Raw genomic sequence first — 26,338 nt, 5'->3', positions numbered from 1 at the left:
GTCACCGACCGCAGTGCATCACTAGTTCAACAACATCTCGACCCGCCGACTTACCAACCTCACAAAACAAGCACAGCCACCCTTTCCGTCGATCGCCTCGGCTTCAGATCCCAGCCTCGCCGCACCATGAACAAAGTATCCAGCCTCGCAAGTATTGAGTTTGCGAAACCAAGCATAACATGTTTGAAAGATCGACTGTGATCGTTTGGTGAAACGCTAGGGCGACGGGCCTGCAACACCTACGAACAAGTGCAAAACCCTTTTGCGGACATGCTCGCGAACACCGACCTTCTGGAACGCTAAAATTGGAAACGCATAGTTTGTCTTGGCTGTTTTGCTTGTCGTGACTTGGCTTCGATTTGATCTGACGGGGTTGCAGAGGAAGTATGGGCTATTAATAGACAGCTTTGCAAGATGCATCGTGAAATTAGGAGACGACGTGGATAGTGTTGGAATCAACTTATACAGCAGCAACTCAAACTAGAGGAAACTTGCTTCGTGAAAGTCAAGTTCAAAGTATCCGGTGTTGAGTATTATTCAGGCCCCCCCAAAAGGCTTAACCTACCCGGACTGTCCAAGATCCGACCTTCGATGTTGCGTTTCGGCACCATCGCATTGAAGGTTTGCGCCTTGGCGCCTCCAACCCACCTTCGCTAGGTTTAGAATGAAACCAAGTGCGCGAACATTGGCACCTGTCAAGGCCTGGGGACTGGCCTTCCGCGATAGCCAAGCGCTGGAGGGAAACGCTTGCTCGTAGCCAAGCACGTTTGGTCTCGTGGACTGGGCTTTGGAAGAGGCATCTCTGAAGCAGATTCCGGGTTGCACCCATGACGATCTGACATTCCGCTGTGGTAGACTGACTGTTCCGAGAGTGCCAAAAATGGTAATTGGCTGTAAGGCTGAACTGTAGCTAAGGTTTAGCTGGAGCGAAAGAAGAGTATAAGAGGCAGTGTCCATGGCGACATATCTGACCATAACCAGCAATCAACTTCTTCAGCTTTCTTGTCTATTCCTCTCTTCTTCGGCCTGGTGCTCTTCGCTTCTCGCTTTCTCTTTTCCATCCGTCCTGCCTTTCAATACCGAGTTGATCTCGAATTAATATCCTAATTCAAAATGTATATCTCGCAGTCTTTCACCATCGTTGCCGCATTTGCGGCCTGCGTTTCGGCCCACGGCGTGGTCACCGAGGTCAAGGGAGCCAATGGTGTCAACATGCCTGGCTTGACGATTCAAGACGGAACTCCAAGAGACTGCTCTTCCAAGTAAGACTGCAACGATTAGCTTTGTGTACTTTGGTGCTAACTCATAGCTTAGCGGCTGCGGATCTCAGGCAGACACGGCGATCATTCGCGACAGGGAAATTGCGAGTGGCAAGGCTACTCCCCTCGGTCGTACACAAGGCAACGGCCTAGTCGATGCTTCTGTGATGGTTGGTGCCTTCATGGGCGCTGGCGCCGCACCGCCAGCAAACAACGGAGCCTCTGGTAGTGTCGGTGTGGAGGACAACATTCCCCAAAATGCCCAGAAGCGTCAGCTTCTGGCCGGTCTTTTTGGCGGCGGCGGCGGTGCTGGTGGTAATGCTGGAGCTACTGGTATCAAGGGCCTGCTCGGTGGTGGTGGCGACAAGGTCAACGGTCCCCCAGAGGCACGTATTGCGGCCGCACAAGGTGCGGGCCAGTCTTCCGGCTTGCCCACTTGTGCGGATGATGGTACTGTCACCATGACTCTTCGACAGGTAAGCTTTGCTCCAACCTCCTCTCAAAGGCGTTGTCTAACAAAGTTTAGATCAACCAGGACGGCGCGGGACCGTTCACCGCCGACGTTGATGGCACATCTGGTGGAACAGATGAGGCTGCCATGCAGTCTGCCACGGTGACCAAGGACGTTCCTGGCCTCGGTGTTCAGGGCATCTCCCTCGCAACGAACACTGAGTTTGACATGCAAGTTCAGATGCCAGCAGGAATGACCTGCGATGCTACCGTTGCTGGCACCCCTAACGTCTGCGTCATGCGCGTGCGTAACGGCGCTGCGGCTGGTCCCTTTGGCGGCTCTGTGGCATTTACTCAGAGCGCTGCTACCAGGAAGCGAGCTATTGCATACAGGCTCAAGAAGCGCATGGAGTTGAACCGCATGTTCTAGGTTACTGGTCGGTATTGCTGGGAACTGCAGAAATCTGGTGCTTGTTAACGTTTGACCTGGCAGGATCAGTGTCAATGGGAAGAAGGCAACTTGAGGGGAAACACATATTCTTCTGGTAGTGAATAATAGATATCATGACATGTATACACACAGCTTGCACCTTTCTTTACTCCTTGTGTGACTTCTCGGAATTGCACCTCGTCTTACATTCTTTCAGCAACTAATGGTCTCATGTATATGAGAACGATAATAAATTTTGGCATTAGTGGCAACAGACAGATTGAGCAAGACCTTTGCCATAGGGGATGTACGAGAGTTGTGATACTCAGCCAAGAGTTGTTCGATGCGGGGAAATGGCTCCTAGGTTAGCTGGGCTAGCTAAGCTCTGTTTGAGCTAGCCCCTCATCATGCCAGCCCTACGTTTACGTCCTTACAACTACACTTTCCAAATAGTTATCCGACACAGCAGGAGTGCCATGAAATCGAGACCCTGTGGCGTGGCTTTTCGCGTACAGTTTCCCCTGAGGTAAAAAATTTCCGAATGAGCATGCCATGCTCCTGTTGAAGCTATTGTCGCTTATCTGATCACGACATTTGCCATGCAATCGCATCATCAACACGACTGGGCAATGCATGTTCGTTCCATAGTCGCTTCCCCGTGCAACGACATTCGCTCCGCCATGGAATGATATTCGCTGCCAAGTGGTAGCTAAACAATCGCCTATAACCATGGCCTGTCGCCTATCTCTTCACTGCTGTTCAGCAACACATCCAAGCCTCCAACATGGCGCTCTACGATTCGAAAAGCCCGCCTGACCGCACATCGCCCACAACAAGCGACAACAATGACGAAGATTTTCAACGCATGGACCCAAGTGGTGTCAAGCGGGGCCTCAAAACGCGACATCTATCCATGATGGCTCTGGCTGGGATTATTGGACCCGGAATCCTCGTTGGCACCGGAGGTGCCCTCGCGAACGGTGGACCTGCTTCTCTGCTTATTGGATTTGGTATCGTCGGAATTATATCGTTCAGTGTTACTCAATCCCTCGGAGAAATGACGACACTTTACCCAACCGGGGGCGCCTTTGTTACACTTTCCGACCGCTTCGTCGACAAAGCCTTTGCCGTTGCCGTTGGCTGGCAATATTGGCTGGTTTGGGCCTGCGTCCTGGCGAACGAATACAACGTCATATCCTCGGTCATGGTCTTCTGGAGCCCGAAAGTGCCGCTTTGGGGCTACTTTTTGATCTTCTGGTTCGCGTTCATGGGGTTTCAGATGCTCGGTGTAGAATCATTTGGCGAAGCTGAGTTTTGGCTCGCGCTGATTAAGATTGCGGGTCTTTGCGCATACTTTATATTCGCCATCATTTACGCCTCTGGAGGATTGATTGGCCAGAAAGAAACTCTTGGATTCCGCTACTGGCACGATCCTGGCCCATTTTCAAATGGGTTTCGAGGAGTCGCAACCGTCTTTGTGTTCGCTTCCACGTTTTATGCAGGTGTTGAGGCAGTCGCGGTAGCAGCAACAGAGACGAGGAACCCGAGCGTTGCTGTCCCTCTGGCGATCAAACAGGTCATCGGGCGCATAATATTTGTGTACATGGGCGTTGCATTCTTCTTTGGCCTCACATGCCCATGGAACGCAGATGGTTTGGCCAACGGAGCGAGTCGCGCGCTTAAAAGTCCCATGACGATCGCGATTCAAACCGCTGGTTGGGAAGGTGGAGTTCATCTGATCAATGCCTTCATCTTCATAACAGTTCTAAGCGCTGCAAACAGCTCGATCTACATCGGATCTCGCACGATCCTGTTCATGGCACAGGAGAAGATGGCACCGCGTTTCTTGGGCAAGACCAACGGTCGCGGTGTTCCGGTCTACGCTATCATCTTCACTAACCTGTTTGGTGTGTTATCTATGATGAATGTCAGTACCGGGGGTGGAAAAGCATATTCCTACATTATCAACCTGAGCGGTGTGTCGATATTCATCGTCTGGGGTGCGATCTCCTTCACTCACATTCGCTTCCGGAAAGCCTGGTGCGCACAAGGTAGAACTGCAGATCAGCTACCATTCAAGTCGTTCGCATATCCCTGGAACGCCTACTTTGGCGTTTTCGCCAACATTTTCCTTGCTACAGTTCAAGGTTGGACTACTCTAAGCCCATTCGATGCCGGCCTTTTCGTCGACGCTTATATCTTGCTTCCACTGTTCGGTATAATCTACTTTGGCTATAAATTCTGGTTCAAAACACGTTTCTGGAGGAGCCATGAGATCGATCTGGATGCTGGAAGGAGGAAGGATTTAGACACGAGAGAAGAACTTTTACATGGTGAGGCGCGTGAGGAGCCTCAAGCGAAGCAAAGCTTTCCGAAGAGGTTGTGGGCTAAGTTGTGAACAAAAGGAGATATGCAATGGCCGTCATATTGATGTCTTTAAGTGAATGAATGCATCTATATTAGCGAGAGCTACTAAAGGGTACGCCCGAATCACCTCGACTGTACCAACCAACCGCATAGTATATTCCAATCACATTTGGTAAGATGGAAACGAAACCCCCCGCGTAATAATACGCAGTGAGGGAGGAGGTAATCCGAATCGGTCTAAGCCATATGAGCAGCGTCGCAGATCTATGCACCACCAGGACCAGAAAGAGTATCTATTCGCAATAGTCAGCCCCAACAATACCCCTGATCGGTAAATTCCTCTGACCACATACCTAAGTACTATGTATGCCTTTGAAAGCATCATGGCACAACTTCGCTCGTTCCCTTATCCGTTGATAGGTGGTCTGGCTTCACGGACTTTGCAGTCTATACTACGAGGGCTCTGGGCTTGCTCTTGACAGAGTCGTAGTCGCTTGTGACGCTCAATGATCAAGCTCAACAAGAGCACTAGGGCAGCCAACCTCCCGGCCATCGAGAAGAACTTCATGAGCTCCGATGGGTAGCAGTCGTACCAGAGCTAGTACTCATCACACAGTAAGCCTAAAATGAACAAGCTTCTTCTCTCCTTGGGTTCTATATATCTCAAACATGGGTATCTCAAGGAAGCAAGTACTAGAGCATCTTTCCGCGAGAGTGAGACATATTCCCCTGATTAACCGCCTTCGACTAACGTATCCTGCCAAATCTAAAACAACAATATTCAATCATCAACTCCTTTCTCAAAGTAACTACATTTTAGCGACGACAACTCATCCACGGGCCTAGTCGCGAGAGAGCGATCGGCTACGTCAGTCGACCAAATATTGTAACCGAAGAAAACAGGCACAGCTATCAAATGATGATTCAGCCGCAGCCTAAATATTTGTAGGGAAGGATCTGTAAATACAAATCCAGATGATAAAAACAATGATAGAGTTCTTAATCGTTTGCCCCAATATTGTTCGGTTTTCCAGGATTCATCTCTAGCGGGTACGGTAGGCCCCCCATTGGTCCTTTTGGGCCCTCCTAAATCCTGCAACACGATTTCCAAGAGAACTGCGCCACAAAGTCGCATCGTTCTTGTCAGCTCGGAGGCACCTCAATCTGTAGCGTCGCATAACAGATGTCATTTGCTCGTTCGTATAGGTCCAGAGCTTCTCCTCCACATTCGCGCAGGTCCGCTACCGTCCCGCCATCATGGTAACGCCTGATGGAAAAGCACGTCAGAGAGCGTGGAAGCCCAAAAACCGTACTGGCTGCAAGACTTGCAAGTAAGTGGTTGCCTTGCCCTTCATTGCTCGTGCAAATCCAGGATGTGACATCTTGCAGCGATCTTTCTTTGCAGGTGGATGGCCGTCCCGACGGCTGGTCTCAGTGTTGATGCTCCATCAGTCGAATGCTAATCTCCTCAGGATACGCAAGGTGAAATGCGACGAGGAAAAACCGCACTGCAAGCGTTGTACATCAACCGGGCGCAAATGTGATGGCTATGATCCGAACTTCCGACCTTCACCCCCAACAACACCCCCTCAATCGGTGACTTCATCAACACGTGGGCAACTTCAACGTCTCACCAGTCGTGGGATTAATCGCTCTCCCTCACCATTATACTTGGTTCCAGCCCTACGGTTTAACACAGTAGAAGAACGTGAGAGCTTTGATTTCTTCACCTCAAACGCCGTTGTATCTCTTCGGGGGTTTCTCGACTCTTCATTTTGGGAACGGGAAGTCCTCCAAGCCGCTCATCGAGAACCGGCAATTCAGCACTGCATCGTTGCTCTAGGTGCCATGCATCGACGGTTCTTTGAAGGTCGACGCTCGCATATCAATGAGGAACACATGTCCGACAAGTACCTACAATTCGCATTGCGCCAGTCTAACCAAGCCATTCAGGACCTGGTGGGCAAGCAGGGACTGAGTGGTAGTATGGTGAAGACAGATAGAGTGACGCTCATGACGTGCTCCATTCTGTTCATCAGCATGTCCTGCCTCCAGGGTTATCAGAAAGATGCATTCGAGCATCTGCGAAGCGGTATTCGAATGCTGAATGAGATGGATAGTGAAGAGAATGCAAAACCCGAGAACCACCCAGTTGACATGGACTCATTGCGATCCCTTTTCATCGGCCTTGATTTGCAGGCTCGAAGTATAATGCCCACAGCTCAATTTCGAAATTGGGTTCCAACGCCGAAACTGAAAACGCCAGCTAGTCTACCAAATCCTGAGCTGAACATGGCTTCGTTACTCGCAATGGTGCGATATATGGAGACCCTTCTCAACCATCTTCACGCATTTTTCCAAGGGATCATGTCGCGACGTACAGAAGAAACGAACGACATCTATCTCGAATATAGCGATTTGATCACGCGTTTCAATCGAGGATCAGCCATTCTAGAGATACTCTGTGAAAAGTCATCGTCAAATGCAGACGAATTCAGTCAACCCTTGACTGTACTACGGCTTCTACAATGTCAAATAGAATACTTGCTGCGATCCCCTAGGTCCGACGTTGAAGACAAGTTCAAGCTCACGATGAAATCCACCTCCTTTGACGATTTATTTGATGAGCCATTCGACCATTCTACACAGTTAGTCAAAATGTTCGAGTTGGCTACCAGATTACTACCGTTATCTTCCTCCTCTTCGCCAGTCTTTACAACGACAATGGGCGCGCTCTCGGCGCTTTGGCTTGTAGCTTTCCGCGCGCCTTCTACCTGTGCTACACTACGCAAGCGTGCTGTCACGCTCATGCTGAGCCATCCGAGAAGAGAAGGCTTCTGGGACGCTATGGTTGCAGGACGGGTTGCACAAGAGGCGCTGAGACTGGAACAGGAAAGTACGCAAGCAGAGCTTGGTTTCTCATTTAATCCAACTCAAGATGTGATCGTGCCAGACGATCTACGAATGATCGCTGTGGCAGTTTCGTATGTGGACGACAATAAGCGAAGGGCCAGGGTCGAATATGTCAATTCACGGGATCTGAAAGCAGGCAATCCAGGTTGGGTACGATGGATTAATTGGTAGGAATCACTGCTTCGATTCGATTCAATGTGCATAACCTGCGGGTCCGCCACTCATCATGCTTCAATCACACTTGTTCTTCTGAGTGTCTTCAGGCGCTCGGTTCAGATCAAGAACGACGAGAAACACCTCCCAGGCCTATTGCGAGCGATTCAATGTCGCAAAGGCCTTCGGAGAACTCAAAGAGGATGCTATCATCAAGGTACAAAGACGTGGTTAGTACTTCTCGTCGTCCACCATCTTCGCTGGGTTCTCGTTTTCATCCGCCGCCGCTATCTTCTTGGGCTCAGATTCCGTGACAACCAGCTCCAAATGGAAACACAGGACAGTGATAATGCCAACTACACGAAGAAGAAGAAGAAGAAGAAGAAGAAGAAGAAGTACATATAGCTAGCAGTTCATGTCTTATCATAGAGATGCTGCTCTAGACTAAGTTTAGCATCAACCAGATGAAAGTAGGCTACAGAGCCTAGGAAACGATGATGTATCAAGATATCGGGCCAGCTTCCATTCTTTGAAATGGGCGAGTGTTAATAGACGAAACTTAGGATATGAAGTGTGTAAATGTTCAAATTGCACTCAAACAAAGCCAAATAATGTCCAACCAGCTTACAACACCTGAGAATAATATAACAACCGGCTGCGGTCAAGTAATAGTATCGCAAGGTCCTGCCGTATCCAATGCAATTCCAACTCAGTTTCTCCAAGATCAAGTCACTGGAGAGACTGTAGTTTATCATTTCAGCCATGCCCACTAAGGAATCTAGGCCTCGCCCACTAGGAAAGCATCGAGGTCTTTCACACTCATCCTATTCAATGGCCTCCTCATTCCTACTGGGGTAGCAGGCCGCCAGTTCTCCCAGCTCGTACTTATAACTCTCCCCTCTGGCTTGTGCCGCGCTGTTACACACAGACCTGTACCTAGGTTACCACGCTTGACCTGCATGTCGATCTTGCCTCCACGTATATTTCGCAATATGTGGGTAAGGGGGCTATCGTCGTCGGCCCATACGGATGCGTAGGTATCTTCTCCGGGATAGAGGATGCGTGCTGATAATTCGACGACTTGAGAGGGTTCGGTTGGGAAGAGGGTGCGGATTAGGCGTACGAGAGTTGCGCCAGCGACGGTGTTGGTGTCTGGGGAGAAGGGAGGGAAGACTGTGCTGGTTTCGGAAGCGCGTCGTTGCTGACGCTGTGAGGGAGGGTCGAGGCGGAGGCGTGGCCGGTCGGTGTTGGTGCTGGCTATTACGCTGCTATTGGCGATTCGGGTCCAGCGGAGATATGAGCCCCGTACTGGCGTTGGCGTGGTGAACGACTCCGCGAAGCTACTCGAGGGCGTCAGACGCTCTTCGTCACTTGCCTCCTCCGATGAGGAAACATCCGGCTCAATGTCCTTGGGACTGATACAGTATCCAGAAATATGTACTTTTCGCGCCTGCTTCAAGAGGAAAGGATATAAGCTCTTCAACACCAACACACCATACGGATACGACACATAGAGTGACAATCCTTGCTTAGCATCTCCAGGCATTGAAACCTCGGTTCCTCCCTCTGAAGACCGCGCCCGCGCAATCCTCTTCTTGCCCCGCATGTAATCCGTCAACTCATCATTGACAAGCCGACACGTCTGTAATAGCGCCAATGGAGCTGGGTACTCTAGCTCTCCGCCCGTAGCATCGCCTATGCATCCATTATCAATGGCAATTGTAGGTGGATTCGCGACAGAAAATAGGGAGGTATCTCGGTGGCACCGAACCAGCGGCGCGAGAGTGAGGGGCAGGCCTGGGATGTTGGTCTTTCGGGCGCGATCTTGTATTTTATCGCCCGCGATAGTCGTGTAGCCCGCGCTGATGGTGATGGCGTATGAGTCGGTAAGGAGGAGGTCGTAGATATGGCATCGTATCTCTGTTGGTAGATCTAGAAATCCGCTATGTGAGTTATTCGAGTCGTCTGTCGAGACCATATCGCCTGTTGTTCTATTTGCTATACAATGGCGCGGCAGGCGACAAGACTTTATTGCGGTCGAGTTGAGCGTTGACGTGAATCGGTAGAAAACAGCAGTTTAGGTCTGGATTTTGTTTTGTTGTCGTTTTGGCGTATGTTGGAAGGGCCTGATCGAATCATGCAGCGGGGTGCCGATGCAGTGAAACAAGCAAGATCCATGCACGGGCGAGTCGCGTCATATCAACGCAGCGGCCTGTCACCGCCTAGGAAAAGACGGTCAGTATGCCCAGTCATGCTGTCGCCGCTGTTTGTTTACTGACATTTGAAACCTTGAACATGGGCGGATGTGAGTCAAACATGTTTTAATTAATGTTGTCAAGGAGCAGTTCTATTGCGTCTCGTCCGTAATTGTCTCGTATCTATTCAAGACATGACCTTGCAATAGGCATTTCTAATCGTCTTCACTGTCCTCTGCGCGCTGTTGCTCAGCCATCTCCTGGGCCTCCTTCCACTGCATAGCAAACTCTCTTAAGTTACCCTCTCCTCCACTGCTCGCGTCTACTACATCCTTCGGAAGCTTGTGCGCGCTGTACTGAGGAGTCGCAAAGCCATATGCTTCGGGATCGTCTCTTCGCACGAGGCGAAACTCGGGTTGCCAGATCTCTTCAACCTCATCGTCATCCGAATCATCATCCGAATCGTCGTCAACCAGGTCCGCAACTTGGCCGCTAGATTCTCCTGGCTGGGCTATCTTTAAGCGGACTGTAGTCTCCTCCTCAAGTTGTTCCACATCAGGCACATCCATGGTGAGTAGTTCCATCCATGAGAAGAGAAGAGGATCCGTCCGCAAAGCCCATGGGTTGAAATCCACCACCCAAACCTTGTTATGTGGTGGTGGAATGTACACGTCAAATGTGAAGTTCGCATCTGGAAACGTGTCGCGCAGTCGGGTATCGAAGAATTCTTGAACGGTTCGAAGTAGCTTGTCCTGCATGTTGAACAGGAAATCAAAGTGATTTAGATCCCGCTGACATAGGGCGATAAGCCGTCGATTCCGCACGAAACACCTGAATTCTACGCTGGGATTTAGGGTGATCCACTTCCGCAAGACAAGATGGTATGATATCTCTGGATCTGGAGTCGCTGACTGATTGGCTGTGTCATCGAACGCATGCGCTAGATCGTGTGTTATAAAGTCACTGCTCTTCAGCAAAAGGTAGATGTCGTTCGGCGTCCGGCACTCCATACTGTTTGTCGCTGCAATCCAGGTCGCATCTTTCGGCGCACTCCAGTTCAGCTTCGGCGCAACTTTGCCTCCCAGCTCTTCGATTGTGCGCTCGATGGCTTCGTGCGTGTCCCGCCAGTTGACGCTGGGGTCGAGTGTCTCTTCCTCCTCGTCGTCGTTGTTATCGGCGCCTGAGAAGATGCCACTATCATTGTCTGACCAATTTGGGTTGTCATTCTCGTCGGGGGGCAGGATGATACCATCAGATCGGAGATAATCGAGGAAGGCAGATGGGAGCGGAACGAGGCGCGCTTTCGGTGTTATGGCGCGGTATCTTCAATAATGGTTAGGAAACAATGTACAAAGAGTGTGTTTGCGCAAGCATACTTGGGATGCCAGTTGTGGTATGAGCAGTTCAAGATGTGCTCTTTAGTGACTGGTGGGAAGGGAAGTTCTGTCAATCCTTCTTCTGCTGGCGCAGAGGCTTGAGCTTCGCTAGTGACACCTTGGACACTCATGGTGGCCGATATAATTTTGGGTTAGAAGAATTAAAGAAGTAGTGAAGGTATGCTGAGCGAGGCGATGACTCCATTGCTGTGTGAGTCTTTCACTCTGTCCCAGGGAAACTTTTGGTGGGGCAAGTGGGAGATTGGAGCTTGGGCCTCACCTCCGACTTCTCCGCATTCCATCACTTTTTTCGACAAACCCTCCCATACTTCCTACGAATATATCACAAATAGCTGGAATCATGGCAGATAACGTCGGTCTTACCACGCCTAGAGGTAGCGGTACCTCGGGCTACGTTCAAAAGAACCGCTCGCTCCTCCGACCACGCGACAAGGTAGCGCCTTACCCAAAAGACTGGGACTCGGCGAAGCACCGCCCAAGACAGCCAGATGCGGAGATCTTGGAGCATGAAGCAAAAAGAGAGATCGAAGTGAAGGTCTTCGAGTTAAGGGACAAACTTGAAGATGAGGGGTAGGATCCATGGCCTTTGCATATCAGATCTGTGCATTGACTGACATCCACAGTGTCGATGAAGACGAGATCGACGACCAATGCGAAGCTCTACGCCGGAAACTTGATCAAGAGCGAAAAGAAGGAAAAGAAACGAACCCCAACGCTAAGCGACTGAAGTCACATCAAGTCCATGATCTGGCTAAAGCAAAGATTGAAGAGAGTGAGAGACTTAGGAAGGCATTAGGCATCAGCGCAGACTACGAAGAAGGTAGCCACTGGAGAAAACAAGAAGAAAGGATGCGAGAGAGTCTCGCCAAGCGAGAGGCTGAAGACGAGGAGAAGGTCGAGCGGGCGAAAGAGGCCAGGCGGTACAAAGAGGACGACTCCGATTGAGATTCGACATGGAGATCAGGCGTTCGCACAATTTTTTTGATACCCTATCAGGCTGCGGCTCCGACTATCACTAGGAGATATATACAACTGGGCTGATGGAATCCGTTGCATGCGGCTTCTCATTTTTCTATTAGTCACCGGGACAGGGTAGTCGCGGTGCTAGGATGCGTTTTTAAGAGGGTAGCTCAGAGAGCACCAGATGCAAACTAGATATGCAGAAGAGGTCAGCTGCCGTCTTTTGTTCGCTGCGTATACCGAAGGACTGATGTGAGATAGGCGTTATAGCGAGATTTATTATGAAGTACAACTTTTGGTTGTCACGATCAGTATAACGGGTGCAGAAAGTGCCCTTAAATGTCACACAGTATTCCCGCTTTCTGGGGCTTAGATACGTTCGCGACGGCTGTGCCAACCTGCTGAACGGTGCTGAGGCGAACTTCTAGAGTATTGATCTGTGAGGTCTGCTTCCGAGGGTTTACATGCCTTTATTCTACCATGCAAACGGTGGTTTTAGCACAGAAATGTCACCGCGATTTTGTAATCATCTACTAGACTCACACATCCTGCATCAGGAGACCATGAACTTAAAGGGGCGATCGAGTCGCTTGTACAATGGTATCACTCCTGGGAACTCGTCCAGTGTAAGGACTAGTGCATCAGCTAGGATCGCGTGTGGCGGGGACTACTGTGCATTAACTCGGGAAGCCAGGGGTTGGCAACCCATAATCACGCCAATATCCACAGGATCGCCTTCAAGGCTCGACATATTCAGTAACTGCCGTTAACCGGTGAGACTTTGAAACGTTTAGCAGGGCGAGAACCTCGAACACTTCGAATTGCACCACTATCTATATACTCTACAATCAACTCCCAGTGAGAGGCATTTTTTAAGACATGTCGACCATGCTTTTGTCACGCATAGCTGAGAAAGAAGCCTGATTCAACAACACATCACTATCCAGCCTCGATTATTTCTTATCGGTGGGATTGCTGACCCTCGCAGGTTAATAAGATGGTGTCGTGAGAGCCTTCAGGTGCGTGGGCCGATTCGAGATTTTGAGTGGTCAGCGCAGATGAGCCCGCCAAGTCCGATTTGGGCCTGGGGCATGCAGTGGCACAACTTGGCCGTGGAAAGCAGTGTGCCGCCTCTTCTACTGACACGAGCAACAGGCCTCCTCAAAATGCCTCCTCGTCACAAATGTGGGCGTTACAGCCTTTGACTTCCATGAAGAGCTGGAGCGTGCAGCAAATTCCACATGCGACCGTCTTTTCCTCTCATTGGTCGTCTTCTCAACACCAACGTTCCGGCATCGTGGGAGAGTATAAACCAGGGACTCTCCGCATTTCTGGGCTCGCTGTTGCTCCGTAGCACTACCGCCGCCGCCGCACGTTTTGTGCCCCGACAGTCGTCACCATGTTTCGGCCCATCGCCGTCATTCGCGAAACATGGAACATCTACACGCCAGTCGAACGGCGGAACATCGCCGTGTACATTGCTGGCATCATGATGTATAAATTTGGACTCGAAGCATTCAACGGATCCGTTATAGCCCTCGCGACAAACCGATACGACGAGCTGGAGAAAAAGACGCATGTTTCTATTACCTTCCAGCGCGTGGGTGTATTGACGGGTCTCAACCAAGCGTTTCAGTGTGTCGGATCCATCCTCATTGCACCACTCATCAAAAGATATCCAACCAAAAATGTCCTGGCTTGCGCAGTGCTCATATTTGGATTCATGAGCAGTTTGCTGCTTATCCTGGACGCTGCAACTGGTGGGAAGTTCGTGCCCACAGGACATCCGAAAGGGGACTTCAGCTATTATGGTGACTACAATACAGATGGCATGATTCCTATTTGTAAGTCTTCCAGCTTCTGAAGTTCAAAATTGGAGACTATTATTAGCAACTCCACGCTAGGATAGAATCGCTCCCCTTGTAGACCACAGCACGATTCACGGATGATACACAGAGTAGCACTATCTTCGGACTCGCTGACAGCCCTCAGTTTGTGTTTGCGGCGTAGTGTACGGCATGGTCGAACTCATCCGACGGGTTATCCCACGAGATCTAGTTGGCGGACACATCCAGAAACTACGAAGAATGGACTCGTTGGTTCATATATTCTACGAGATCTCCGGCACTGCAGGCGCTTTCTGCACGGCGCTCGCGCTCATTCCTCACTTCGGCAACAACTTTTCCTTCATGATTACACCTATCTGCTTCGCCTCCGCGTCAATCCTTTGGTTTTTTATCCAGGAAGATAGCTTGCCGATAGACGCGAGGGCATTGGTCTTGGAAAGCCAGCCGACTTACGTCAAGGCTGTCATTGGCGGCTTCTACTTGTTCTTTGAGTCGGTTGGAACTGGAGCGAAAATTATCTTTACCCACAGAAAATTCATCTGGCTGCTGCCCGGATACGCAGTTGCTCTATATGGGCATCGATACCTTGAGAACGCTATTGCGCCTGCAGTCGCTCGACGATACCTAGGCAATTCGGCTTGGTCACAAATCATGGTTGGAGGTTCGAATTTTGGTGAACTCTTGGGAGCACTATTCGTCTTCATGTTCACGAATCTGGTCAATACCCCAATCCCATGGCTTCGTATTGATGCGATAGCGCTCCTCATCGTCTGGTACTTACCATACTGGCACCCACCGAAGAATGACGTTGGTCAAGCCTGGATTGTTGCGGCTACCTTCCTTCCCATCAGCTTTGGCTGGGCCGCTGGTGACGTCTCACTCGCGGCTTATATTCAAGCCTCGCTTGCTCGCATAGAATCAAAGATGCAGAACGTTTCTGCTCTCGGTGCGGTCATGGCCTTCCTCTACAGCACCTATATCGTTACCTATGCTATCGCATCCGTTTCTCTCGGTACGTACATCGACCGCGTATCGGACCGAAATAAGGAGGAGATCCAACCAGCTATTCTCAACGTAGCTGGTGTACAATTTACGATTATATTTGTCTTAGTCATGACCAGCACTTTTGTGCCAAAGGGCGCCTTTTCGTTGAATCCTAAGATGTTGGATGAGGAGTTTTTGGATACGGATCTTGAGGACGAAGACTTGGAGTATGTGCCTGGTGTGCAGGTCAAGAGTAAGCAGAGTCATGAGAGTCACGATATGGTTAGTAGGGCGAATAGCTCCTGAATCCACCAAGAGTCACGACAGTCATGAGCTGCTCAGTGGTCCACTTTTGCATAGCGATATTGTATATATCTCATGGTACCAAGTTCATACGCTTTTTACAAGCTCGTTCGAATCTTAACAGCAGCCTGCCTAACACACCAGAGGAATACCGGAACTGACTGAAGCTCAGAAGACGAGTCTCTAATATAGGACCACGGGGCACTTCATGAACCCAAAGGAGAGGAGGTATCAAGGGCAAAGTGTGCTGAAGATCTCCCTGTTATAATATGAGAATGGTCTGTTAATGTTACATTCCACCACACCCGCGAGAGCACATGCTAAATGGAATCACACGTGGTAGATTCCTTCGTGCTCATTGAACCCTTCGCAACCAGGAGATTGCCCCTTGAAGACGCGTCTTGCTTTATTTAGAAGGTGACCTCCACAACGCTCCCGGCATCTCCCCTAGCCTCCGTAGCGGAGCCGCGGCAAGACCCCAACCATAAGCTCTTTAATCGCTCCATTCAAGTGTATAAGTGGCGACTATAAACGGGCCACTCTGCGTACTCGACAGGGGCTCCTTCGCCATGCAGAGTCGTATTGACAGTCTTGGCGTGCCCGTGGGTGGAGGCGACAAGCTGGTTGGCCAGACCAACACTCAAGACACCAGCATCCAGTCTCTCGCAACTCCGCCAAGCTCAAGCTTCGCTCGTTGGCCTTTTGGCTTTTGACGGAGCGATGTACTGTGGGACGGGCAGGATCCGTCCAGATCGCGCGTCTACGCCTCTGCTTTCGACCCATGGGTGAGGCCAACGCCAACGGCTCACGCGCTGCTCGCTACCTGCACAACACTGCGCGTGCGCGCCCAGCAGGCCATAGCTAATCAAGCTTAAGGCCTCAGAGTCTTAGGCGCTGTACCTTCGTCTTACCGCATCGTTTCCGTCACTCAGCTTCCGACTCATCTTGCGTCTGTGGTGCCGGTCTGATATATTCAGGCCTGGTAGGCCGCATCTTCCGTGGTGAACGTTGGGAGGTAGATATCGCATCTCGGAACTCACTGCTATCTTCGATGAACCATGCAGCCATATCCACAGCCGCCGCTGCCCCCACCGCCCGATAATGACAGGAATGAGGGTGGGCACCGGGGTCCGCTGAGCCGAACATGGCCACAACTGTTCAAGAAAAGGAGGAGATATAGTCCGGTGAGAGAGAGCGCACAACAGCAACAGCAACAACAGCAAGCACAGATACAACAAGCACAACCACCAGTACAACCACAACAACATGTGCAGCTACCCATACATCCTATACGCCCGATAAAGTCACCATCATTAATAACGAAATCGATAACATCACCTGGGTCTTCGTTACGATCACCGTCAATAGCAGCTGACACGGCGAGTACCGTGTCATCATTATCCCATGCATCATCAGCACCATCCAACAAGATTCCCATCGCTAGGAGGAGTAGCAGTATCGCTCCCGCCGACAGCAATGGTAAGTTTCTTTCCTTGTGCTTCTTTGTCGCTTTCAAGCGTAGTTCGCTATTCTATCATTCAGTCCCGTGACATGTCATCTCATCTCACCGCTTTGGAATTAACATGCTTACACTCCACAGGAGCCGGAGGCGTGGCAACACCCCAAGCCGACCTTCTAGCCACAAAATCAAACTATGAATTGATATCCTCGGGCCAACACTTGGAAATGGGCCTACATTTCAGCACCGCCATGGCCACTGGCGTAATGATGAAGCGCGCTACCCACCGCGCAGCAGAGCAAGCGCGGCGCGACAGGATGAAAACCGCCATGGTCGACTTGGCCGAGTTCTTGCTCGACGGTGAAGTCACGTTTGGCAGCGGGACGACGTGTTTTGTCGTGATGCGGGGCAAGGACGGTGAAGATGGTGCGGAGAAGGCGGATGGGAAGAAAGGGAGCGTGGCAGGAGAGAAGAAGACGGTGAACAAGGCGCGGTTGATTGAGATGGCGCTCGAAAAGATGAAAGCGCAAGAGAAAGAAATCGAGATGTTGAGGAAAGAGCTGGAGGATTTGAGACCAGGGGATCCAAGTGATCGAATGGATGAAACGTGAGAGCGCGCGCGAACGAGGCGAAAGTTTCACGTTTTGGATCTGGAGAGTCTATGTGCGGACAGGTCAAGCATTTAACGAGATATCCTTCATGTTCGGCGTTTTATTCGTTTCACTCTCTGGGAAGGCCGGACTTCGTTAGAGGTTAGCATAGTAGGGGCGGTCATTTGATATGATAGCATGGCACATACCCCTTCAATTCAGACGGAAAGGAACAGTCTACTCTCTACACATCCTCTTCCACATGTAATTCTCAAATCAGCTCTTGCCTCCCCAGATACGACCCACCCTTACAAGCAGTCCAGTCCATCAATGCCAACCGCCAAGGCCATCGCCATCCAGTCTAATCGCCCTTATGCAGGAGTCCCCAAAGCTTGGGCAAAACATTCGCGTGGCCTCGTGTCCGGTTTTCTCGAAGCCGACGATCGGGCGTTCTGTACAGCGGGGACGTGGCGCGCTCGCACAACTTGATCCTGCATGCACCTGTCCGCGGAGAGCAGCGCCTAGCCTTGATTTCCGCGGCATGGCGTCCATACAGTCTCGTTACCAACTAGGATTGGATTCACATCACAGTGGAGTACAAAGCGGGTTGAATACTTGAAAGGTATCTTGTGAATGGTGAGAGCATCAGATTATAGGCAACTAGCTACGCCAACAGTGCAAAGAGGAGATATGTCTTTTTTGCATAGTCTGCGGCACTCTTTCTCATCCTGTTCATTGCCGCATCGTCAAGTTCTACGATTTCTGTCTTTCTCAAAGAATCCATCAGGGCATCGTTCTTCTCATCGCGATTGGCGATGACTCGCTGGATGTACAGCGCATCGAAGAGTAGCTGTTTGTACTTGTGATCCCTGAGTTCCTGAGTTGTTGATGTTTCTGCGGAATCAACCTGTTTCACTTCTCCACCCTCCTCAACATTTGAATCTTCGACGGGCTTGCTGGTATCCTCTGGAAGTGCCTTGAAGGTTTCCACATGTTCCCCAAGTACTCTACGCACCGCATCAGAAACCTGGCCCTTAAGGACTGAGACACAGCCAGGCGCCCATAGATCGCTACCTAGCGATGCCATGTTTGTGTTCAGCTCCTTCAGGAACCTAAAAGTGCTAGGCGAGGGGTGACTCGGCAGTGCTGGGTTGCCTTCCCAGAGGATATGGCTGCTACTTTTGGCCTTTGTTGAAGCAGCAAGTGTTTTCTGGAAAGCTGTCATCGTCGGCTCGACAATACTTGTAGCCACTACTACATGCAACGGTTGCAGGATGTCGGCTGTAAACGGTGATACGAGCGGTGTGAACTTGTCCTGAAGCCGCAATCGTGGTATTCGATCGCCAACCTCTCTCGCCGCTCGTAGAATGAACGCAGACTTCTGCACCGACCGGTTCATCTCATCTGCAGTCGATGTTTCCACAATCTTGGCAAATTCCGTACCCAAGCTCTGTAGGGCATCACTCAGCGCCTCCTGTGTGACATCTTCCAGTAACTTCGGATCGTCAGCACTAAGCAACATCTGCTTCGAGTCGGCAAAGTCATCATCTGACTCATCACCGTCGTCGTCCGCAAACGTATCGTCCCATCGCGCCTCCTTCATGCTCTTCACGATGCTCTTAACTTCCAAGACGGAGTCCATCCATTTGTCGAATGCAGATGTGACAGCGATCACATACTGATCCCGCCCTTGGTATGTGTTGAGTATCTTGGTTTTAAATACTTGAGCACCATTGCTTAAGTCTGCAGCTCTAGACGTCGTGCTCCACAAAGATAGGTTGGATGTGTCGCTTGAAGCGGGGAGATTGTTGAGTCGATGTGTGAGCTCAGAGACCACTCCTTGAAGCCCTTGCGTACGTAATCTTACGATGCTTTCCAGCTTTTCGTTCATCACATCTCGCAGATCATCAAGCACGTTTGCAGCCTTGACGCCAGCCATTCGTGAGCCGGAGAGTATCCAGGTCTCGATCAAATCCTGTCTTAAGCTAGCAACCTCTTTTAACCTTACTTCGTGTTCGAGAGCTTGCTTGATGCCCTTCAAGAAAGCCGATATCGCATCTTTCGACCAGCGGTGCAGTAACCTCTCTGCGTCCGGTCGCTGCAGCTCATCGTGTCGCGGCCATGGTGTATAGTTCCGCGCTTCGTCGCCTATCCAGCGATCGTGAACATCCAGGTTCAACTCATGGAGAGCTCGCACCTCTGGGTCCTGTATCAACGCATGTGTTTTAAGCTTTGCCAGGGCCTCCGCTAGGCGCCGTGGAAAGACAGTTTGCGTGTCCAGGCATGTCTGGATGCACAGCTTGAGCGCATTGATACCATGCTTCGCAAGTTCGTCGCCACCTTGCTGGAGCTCGCCCACAATTTTGTCCAAACGCACTCTGTGGAAATGTTGTAGAACATCAGTTGGCGCAGAGCTTGTCACAAGCGCATACGCGCTCATGCTCTCCACTAGGGTACCTATTTCGCCAGTTGTACTCGCCAGTCGCTTGTCGATTCTGCGTAGGAGCTTCCTCCTAATAGACAGCAGCCTCTCCCATAGCTGGTCCACAATTGGCGGCTTGTTCTTCGCCTGACTCAAGGCTTTGTGTAGGAGGCGGGAAATGACCAGCACTTTCGCAATGAGCAAATACGATCCTTCTCTTTTCATCAAGCGCGTCATAACCAGCGGTGCGTTGCGCAGGATCGAGAGCTGTGATGCGAAAGTGTAGCGCTCCGCATCTGTCAACGGTCAACCTATTGTCTCCCCCCAGTATCGTCTTGTAGACTGACCGCGACTCCGTGTATGTATATCCATCTTGCCAGTATTGCCCGATATCCTCTCCAAACCCCTAGAATTACAGCTCTGTCCTACTCTTGAAAGCTTCGCTTCCACTTGCTCCATGCAGACTTCCATGTCAATGATGGTTTCGGCGGTATCGAGGAGGTTGCGGTAACTCGCTCTATACATTCATCAGTTTTCTGGTATCAAATTCTTCTTTTGTAAGTGTATTCATACCCCACAAGCGACCGCAGCTTCTCTCGATTGTCGTCGGCATTGCTGCGGAGCTGCTGTTCGAGCTTGCGAACTACGGGAATCGGGTATTGAAACGCATCCTCCCAGGATTGGAAGGACCGCGGATCTGGCGCTTCAGTCGCCATCATCGTTGCTACTGAGGGAAGCGGGGAATGACGTTCGGGCTCGCGATGTATTCACTAAGCTTCATGATACGGTAGTCCATACGTTCCCCACTAGTGCAAAGCTTAGTCAGCGTGTCGAACATCCTACTATGACCATTATGAGTATTCGAGACATGTATAATCAGAAATTACGGTCCAAATTAATCAAATTCAGGTATATAATGCCAATGTTCTGTTGGTGTTGAAACCAGGTATCTCTATCTATGTAAGTCTATTCATATAGTTGCACAGGTTAAGCTTGTAACTCCTCCAATCCCAAGATGAAACCCCCTCTACCTCGTCTCTGCATTAGCTATTGCTTCCCTTGCCTCTGTTCTCCTCCGCAGCTCTTGCTCTACAGCTCCTAGCATCATCTGCGCATCATCAAGACTTAACTCTTCGCGGCCCCTCAGATTCGCCAGAAGCTCTACAAACTGAGGGTTATCGTCTTCTATAATTTGGACCCTCTTTCTTTTCGACGCGCGCTCAGGCTGAGGCTGATGCTGGAAAGCTCTCGCGGTGCTCTGAAATTTGGCGAGCATTTCTTCATACTCGCCTTCCGGTGTACTTTGACTCGTTACAGCTCCACCAGCACCGATCCGCCATACGTCTTCTTTATTGCTGTCTGGGCCATCAATCTTTATGGCGGTCCGGATCACGACGCTAAAGTCGCCGCCACCTCCGACGTCGAGGTAGCCAAGGACTCCAGAGTATATTCCACGCCTTTTTCCGTCCTCTTCTTTGTGTAGGATCTCACAAGATCGCTTCTTCGGTGCACCAGTCATGCTTCCAGGTGGCAGACTCTCGACAAACGCTTGGAAGCCTAGATAAGGAACATCCTTCGTTCCAACACCGGAGGCATACTCCGCCGGATCTTCCCACTCTTCGGGTGTCATAGGCTTCCGGATGCTACTGGGAACCGCATCGATGACCGAGACCAATTGCCAGAGTGTTTCGTATTCTTCGACTTCCATCAGTTGACTGACCCTGACATTTTGTGAGCCATAGACCCCATGGAGCTGATGTCGGGTCAGATCAACGATCATTAGGTTTTCTGCACGTTCCTTCGACGAAGAGAGAATTGCATGTGCACTTTCGGCCGTGACGCCAGGCTTCTTCTGTACCGTGCCTTTGATTGGTCGACATTGGGCACTTTGTAATCTGTCCCAGCTAATGTACCGTTCAGGCGAAGAACTGAGAATGTGCACGTTATGCATCCTCATATAAGCACCGAATGGGGCGGGATTTTGACCCGCTAAGCGCGTGTAGAGATTCCACGAATGTTCATTATCCTCTGAATGCCACATCTCGCAAGCTCTCGGTTTCACAGCCCGGATCTCGTTGCGTGTAGTTAGACAAAGCTCGTAGCTCTGGCCGTCCGCTATGGCACTTTGGCAGGAACTAACTTTGCCGCAATACTCAGCACCGTCAACTACGACCTCTTTGCATGAGTCAATGTATAGGTTCATTGGGCCATGCTGCTCGAAAGGATCCGATTTAGGCAGGGGTGTCGAGCCCGGTGTCGATTCCAATGACTTGTAACCGGCAGCCTCATAAATTCTCTCAGTCGTTTCTTCCACCCAAGGTTCGTCGTGCTGGCCGCGAATACTTTGCACATATACCTTCTTGGTGTGGTGGTCAAAGACGATACTTCTCGTGATATATGCAAAACATATATCAGGATAATGAGCTTCTTCATGATCGGCAATATCGATAATTTCGAGGCCAGCTTCGTATGATACATAGCCCATAAGCCCTCCCCAGAATGGTGCCCAAGTCGAGGTGCGAGGTGGCACCGAAGGTTGGAGGCTCTTCATGACTTCTCGAACGTACGGCCAAGGGTCAGTCACGTTCCACTCGGTGTGCACCTCGTCGCCACCATCCCTCAGTTGCATCCTCCTGGATCCGGCATAGTAATGTAGACGGAGCGTCTCCCCAGGTATGACCACGCCGATGATGCTATACCTGCCAGTGCCAACGGCCATTGGAACCAGATTTGACTGAAGTCCAGATTCGAGCACTATTGCTTCGTGCCTTGGTATCTCTAAAAGCTCACAGACGTCCGCAACTGTGAGCCTTCCACTTCCTGTTGTTGCGCAATGCACAATGCTAGGTGGCAAGTCTGGCAGTGACTGTCCGTCTCCGTGGGCGACCAGCGAGGCCAGCTCTTCTGGGGCGAGAGTGTCACTATCGAGCTTTGCGGCAAACTCTGCGCGTGAATATGTAGTGTTCTTTTTTGCATTGCTAAACCCAAGTTCGCGCCGGAAATCGTCAAAAGATTTGGGTAGTGATTGGGGGTTTGGAAGGAGGCTTTGTTTCGACACGTTGCCGAACATGCGCTTTCGCTTCCAAGCCTGCGCGTCTTCCCACCAGTTTTGGATAACGCGCTTCCCTTCAGCATTCGTACAAATCGATTCGGGATGGAACTGCACACCCCAGAATGGTTTTTGCACGTGTCTCACGCCCATAAGCACTGCACCATTTCGTTCACTGTGGAAGTCCCAGGCGAGTGGCTCCAATTGAGGACAGGTTTCCGTGGGCTCCCATAGCTGCGCAGGGTATCGAACAGCTCGATTAGTTTGGATAGGATGGCCGAGCTTCACTTGTAAAGAGTGATATTGAGTCGCCAGCAGTTGTTCCACGTCTCGGAAAATGGATTGACCCTTGTGTAAAACGAGTGATATGATTCCATGTTTTGGGTCGTCCAGTCGCTCGATTTCGGCGCCGAACGCCAGACACAGGGACTGAAATCCGAGGCAGATTCCCAGCACTGGGATCAAGTGCTCATCCTGGACTTCCCATAGCTCTTTCATCAGTCCAACATCCTTGTCGCACTTTGCCCAACCAGGTCCGGGGCCGGCAATGACGGCATCGAAGCCCTTCAAGCACTCAGTGAAGGCTTGATCTCCGGAAGCAGTGACCCCCGTGAGAAGCGGGTCATCAATAAAGATCTTGATGACTTCAACATCCACATTTTGCTCGACAAGGGCGACAATATTGTTCGAAAATGAGTCGTAGGCGTCCAGGAACAAAATCTTTGGTCGTTGAGTCAGAATCACAGGTGCCATCGCCCACGTAAGGAATCCCGTGAGAAATCGATTGGGAAAGCTTAATTAAAGTCCAAATGGGGTTTGCTGGCCTCTGCCACTCTAGAGAGCGGTTGCAAGTAGAGCCTTCAGACCGGAATGCCGTATTGTTGACCCTGGCAAAAAAAGTTATGAGAGGTTTCGATAGGGCTGAATCTTAAATCCGCGATAAGACCGGTGAACCGCCGCCGGAAGCCGAAGGGCCACGAGAGAGATCTGGTATGCCGACAGCCCAAGTATAGTCGTGAGAAGGCGGTCAGAATGGGTTCGAACGGAAAGGCGAGGATTGTCGGCAAGCTTACTGAGCGATAACGACACTTTATCGCAGCGCTTTCCCCGGGTGGAGATGGCTTGATATGCAGGGTCCCGACTCTAACCGTTAGCGGAGCGGTGACTCAGCTATGACCTCTCCCTGCGACCTTGAAACGGAAGGATGCCACTGTTCGGACTGTTTTGGTCGGATCGAAACGAGGAATTCGCCACCTCCTATTGCCCGTGATCAAGCAAGGCACAGTACTCGAAATGAGGATTCCCATCGCTGCACATCGTAGAGTACTTCTGTTCGCACCGGTAATCATGGAGGAATCAGTCCTCTGACTCGTTCCTAAGTAAGCCTCAAAGTGCACTTGCGACTATTGTCATTTCAATACTAGTCAGTCTTCCTTTAGACTCGAGTCTCGTAGCAAAAGTACACCAAGGCAAAGTATAAGGTGATTCCCCTCTGAAAACAGTATTGAACATGAATCTCGTATGCCCTTTCATCAAGAGAGAGGACATGATTGATTCTCACCCTTTTAGATGTAGCTAGCTGTTCTTGAGCCACTTCAAGCCACTTCATGTACAATAAGATACAATTTTTGGAGTTCAACTTCAGTTTCAACATGGACATGCATACCTATATATTCGCCTGACCAGCCCAAATGCACTTTCATCGATCGAGATTTGCATGCCTTTCAGTAGGGCTCCCTACATCACGAGCACTTCGCACTGTGGCAAGATCATCCTCACTACCATCTACTTCAACAGCTCTCTCCTTCTCTATCTGGACTCGGCCACCAAAGAAAGCCAAGAGCATGAGATCGTATGCAGCCTTCAACGACCCAGCCACAACGAACGCAACCCAGAAGCGACCATGACCAGCAAGCACGCCTGTAATCGACGGCCCACTACTCTGTGCCAGTGTCTTGAGGATGTTGACAACGCCCATGACTGCTGTTCGCTCTTCAGGCAAAACAACAATCGAGAGAAATGCTGATCGCGGAGCTTGATCCATGGAGTTGAGCACCGACCTACCCACCAGCAAGCAGATTGTCAAAGCGAGGCCTGAAGGTACAGGAAGCAGTGCTAGAAAGACGGAGCTAGGCAGGTGTGTGAAGACCATTGCTTGGATTAAACCGAGGCGCTTTGCGAGGGATGAGGCGAAGACTGTTCCAATAGTGGATACGAACCTAGACAGTCAAGTCAGCAAGAGTAAACAGATTGAGTGACTGCTCTGAGCATACCATGTCGCCGACATAATCCCACCCAATTTGTCTTTCGGAAGCTCAAACTTTCTCTCCATGTAGTAGTTAATCAGTGAGAAAGGCACCATGCCGCTACCCAGCGAATCAAGGAAGAAAAGACTGCATAGCTTGAACAAAACTGAGCGACTAGGTTTCGAAATAGTGCTTATTGAATGCCAGAAGCGCTTGGTAGGTTTTGCAGGCACAGGGCTTTGCGAAGCAGACTCAACATTCTCAGGGCTGCCGTTGCCATTCAGCAGAGGCTCAGTCTCAGCGGGCGATTTTTGGTTCTTGGCCCAGTTTTCATGCTCGCATTGGCGGCTCAAGAATAGCGTCATGACAGCCTTGACGCAGCCGACACCTGTATATACCCAGAAAATGGCTCGGTATGCATCCAGATCTGTCCAACCTTCTTTTGCTTGCAACTGCTCAACAGCGACACCTCCCACAGCTAGGCCTGTTGATGTGCCTAGAACAGCCAGAACGACGTACCACGTGTAGACGTCTGAACGCTGTGCCTCGGACACGAGATGGGCCAGTGTGGACTCTTCGACTGCTCTAAAGGGCCCAATTTCGTTTCCACTTGGGCTAATAACGCCAATGATTGCAGCCATGAGCAGTGCGACGTAGTTGCTCGTAGTCGCAAAGACCGCGCCCGACACAGCCATCGCAATGGCACCGAGTAGGAGCGTTCTCCTACGTCCAAGGCTATCCGCGACAAGCGTAAGGAGGAGGCTGATGAAAACATCTCCCAGCAAAGTCAGAGTCATGAAGAGACCGATTTGTTCGTCTGAAAATCCTAGCTCTTGGAAATAGATGGCGAGAACGAGTGCGACAGCGCCGTACGCGAATAACCGGATGTAACGAGCGAAAATTACAATGTACACGTCTTTGCCGGCAGACCTCATAGTCGCAAGACCGAGCTCATGTGCGAGCCATCGTGCTGCTCTGAAAAGGCCATTCTGGGCAGACATGCCCGAGACTTGGGACCCGAGTACAGGTGCACAAAGTCGCCATAAAAGGTTGATGAATAAATGATACAGGCTCAACTCTCTCGATGAGATATATTATGCGTGAAATCCAGAGTGTGGTTTTAACAGTAAGACACCAGAAGTGGTTACGAGGGACGTCAAAAACATTTGCACTGCCATGATGGAGTGTCTGGTGTTGCCTGGAGGCCTGAGTAGGATACGGTGGTACGTCAGCATCCACATTTTACCGCATCGGGATGGAGCGACATGCTGCGCAGGCTAAGGGCGCCACAAGAGTGATCCATGGAATGGTGAT

General features: G+C 50.6%; 10 protein-coding genes across 10 annotated transcripts; 6 read left to right on the top strand and 4 right to left on the bottom strand.

Moving 5' to 3' along the window:
- Positions 1-347: 347 nt before the first annotated feature.
- K460DRAFT_365707 (uncharacterized protein) lies at positions 348-1,263 on the bottom strand. Its single transcript, XM_040933230.1, has one exon. It carries the CDS (start codon positions 955-957, stop codon positions 562-564), a length of 396 nt encoding a protein of 131 aa, XP_040787311.1. The 5' UTR covers positions 958-1,263; the 3' UTR covers positions 348-561.
- K460DRAFT_405032 (uncharacterized protein) lies at positions 1,114-2,139 on the top strand (the record flags this gene model as incomplete). The annotated part of the gene is made up of 3 exons (XM_040936792.1): positions 1,114-1,262; positions 1,315-1,735; positions 1,786-2,139. 3 exons carry the CDS (start codon positions 1,114-1,116, stop codon positions 2,137-2,139), a joined length of 924 nt encoding a protein of 307 aa, XP_040787310.1.
- Positions 2,140-2,619: 480 nt separating this feature from the next.
- Positions 2,620-4,627, top strand: K460DRAFT_365705 (uncharacterized protein). Its single transcript, XM_040933229.1, has one exon. The coding sequence runs from the start codon at positions 2,924-2,926 to the stop codon at positions 4,535-4,537; it is 1,614 nt and encodes a 537-aa protein (XP_040787309.1). The 5' UTR covers positions 2,620-2,923; the 3' UTR covers positions 4,538-4,627.
- A 1,024-nt stretch (positions 4,628-5,651) lies between these two features.
- Positions 5,652-7,970, top strand: K460DRAFT_97860 (uncharacterized protein). Its single transcript, XM_040938852.1, has 2 exons — positions 5,652-5,837; positions 5,896-7,970. Exon 2 carries the CDS (start codon positions 5,947-5,949, stop codon positions 7,588-7,590), a length of 1,644 nt encoding a protein of 547 aa, XP_040787308.1. The 5' UTR covers positions 5,652-5,837; positions 5,896-5,946; the 3' UTR covers positions 7,591-7,970.
- A 69-nt stretch (positions 7,971-8,039) lies between these two features.
- Positions 8,040-9,719, bottom strand: K460DRAFT_365701 (uncharacterized protein). Its single transcript, XM_040933228.1, has one exon. It carries the CDS (start codon positions 9,548-9,550, stop codon positions 8,351-8,353), a length of 1,200 nt encoding a protein of 399 aa, XP_040787307.1. The 5' UTR covers positions 9,551-9,719; the 3' UTR covers positions 8,040-8,350.
- A 160-nt stretch (positions 9,720-9,879) lies between these two features.
- Positions 9,880-11,342, bottom strand: K460DRAFT_394569 (D123-domain-containing protein). The gene is made up of 2 exons (XM_040936001.1): positions 11,144-11,342; positions 9,880-11,090 (listed from the first exon to the last, which is right to left on the bottom strand). The coding sequence occupies exons 1-2, from the start codon at positions 11,272-11,274 to the stop codon at positions 9,983-9,985; spliced, it is 1,239 nt and encodes a 412-aa protein (XP_040787306.1). The 5' UTR covers positions 11,275-11,342; the 3' UTR covers positions 9,880-9,982.
- Positions 11,343-11,504: 162 nt separating this feature from the next.
- Positions 11,505-12,109, top strand: K460DRAFT_284606 (cwf21-domain-containing protein; the record flags this gene model as incomplete). The annotated part of the gene is made up of 2 exons (XM_040928751.1): positions 11,505-11,734; positions 11,788-12,109. 2 exons carry the CDS (start codon positions 11,505-11,507, stop codon positions 12,107-12,109), a joined length of 552 nt encoding a protein of 183 aa, XP_040787305.1.
- A 985-nt stretch (positions 12,110-13,094) lies between these two features.
- On the top strand, positions 13,095-15,537 carry K460DRAFT_365697 (uncharacterized protein). Its single transcript, XM_040933226.1, has 2 exons — positions 13,095-13,968; positions 14,117-15,537. The coding sequence occupies exons 1-2, from the start codon at positions 13,524-13,526 to the stop codon at positions 15,259-15,261; spliced, it is 1,590 nt and encodes a 529-aa protein (XP_040787304.1). The 5' UTR covers positions 13,095-13,523; the 3' UTR covers positions 15,262-15,537.
- Positions 15,538-16,316: 779 nt separating this feature from the next.
- Positions 16,317-17,328, top strand: K460DRAFT_354629 (uncharacterized protein; the record flags this gene model as incomplete). The annotated part of the gene is made up of 2 exons (XM_040931800.1): positions 16,317-16,737; positions 16,859-17,328. 2 exons carry the CDS (start codon positions 16,317-16,319, stop codon positions 17,326-17,328), a joined length of 891 nt encoding a protein of 296 aa, XP_040787303.1.
- A 474-nt stretch (positions 17,329-17,802) lies between these two features.
- Positions 17,803-26,209, bottom strand: K460DRAFT_385523 (para-aminobenzoate synthase). The gene is made up of 9 exons (XM_040935541.1): positions 25,052-26,209; positions 24,558-24,997; positions 24,244-24,268; positions 23,999-24,146; positions 20,928-23,498; positions 20,823-20,897; positions 20,303-20,484; positions 20,146-20,246; positions 17,803-20,025 (listed from the first exon to the last, which is right to left on the bottom strand). Exons 1-9 carry the CDS (start codon positions 26,023-26,025, stop codon positions 17,972-17,974), a joined length of 6,570 nt encoding a protein of 2,189 aa, XP_040787302.1. The 5' UTR covers positions 26,026-26,209; the 3' UTR covers positions 17,803-17,971.
- Positions 26,210-26,338: the final 129 nt, after the last annotated feature.

Source organism: Cucurbitaria berberidis (genome assembly GCF_010015615.1).
Source record: "Cucurbitaria berberidis CBS 394.84 unplaced genomic scaffold K460scaffold_3, whole genome shotgun sequence".
In the NCBI taxonomy this organism is placed as follows: Eukaryota; Fungi; Ascomycota; class Dothideomycetes; order Pleosporales; family Cucurbitariaceae; genus Cucurbitaria; species Cucurbitaria berberidis.
This window is presented reverse-complemented; position numbering and strand designations above follow the sequence as displayed.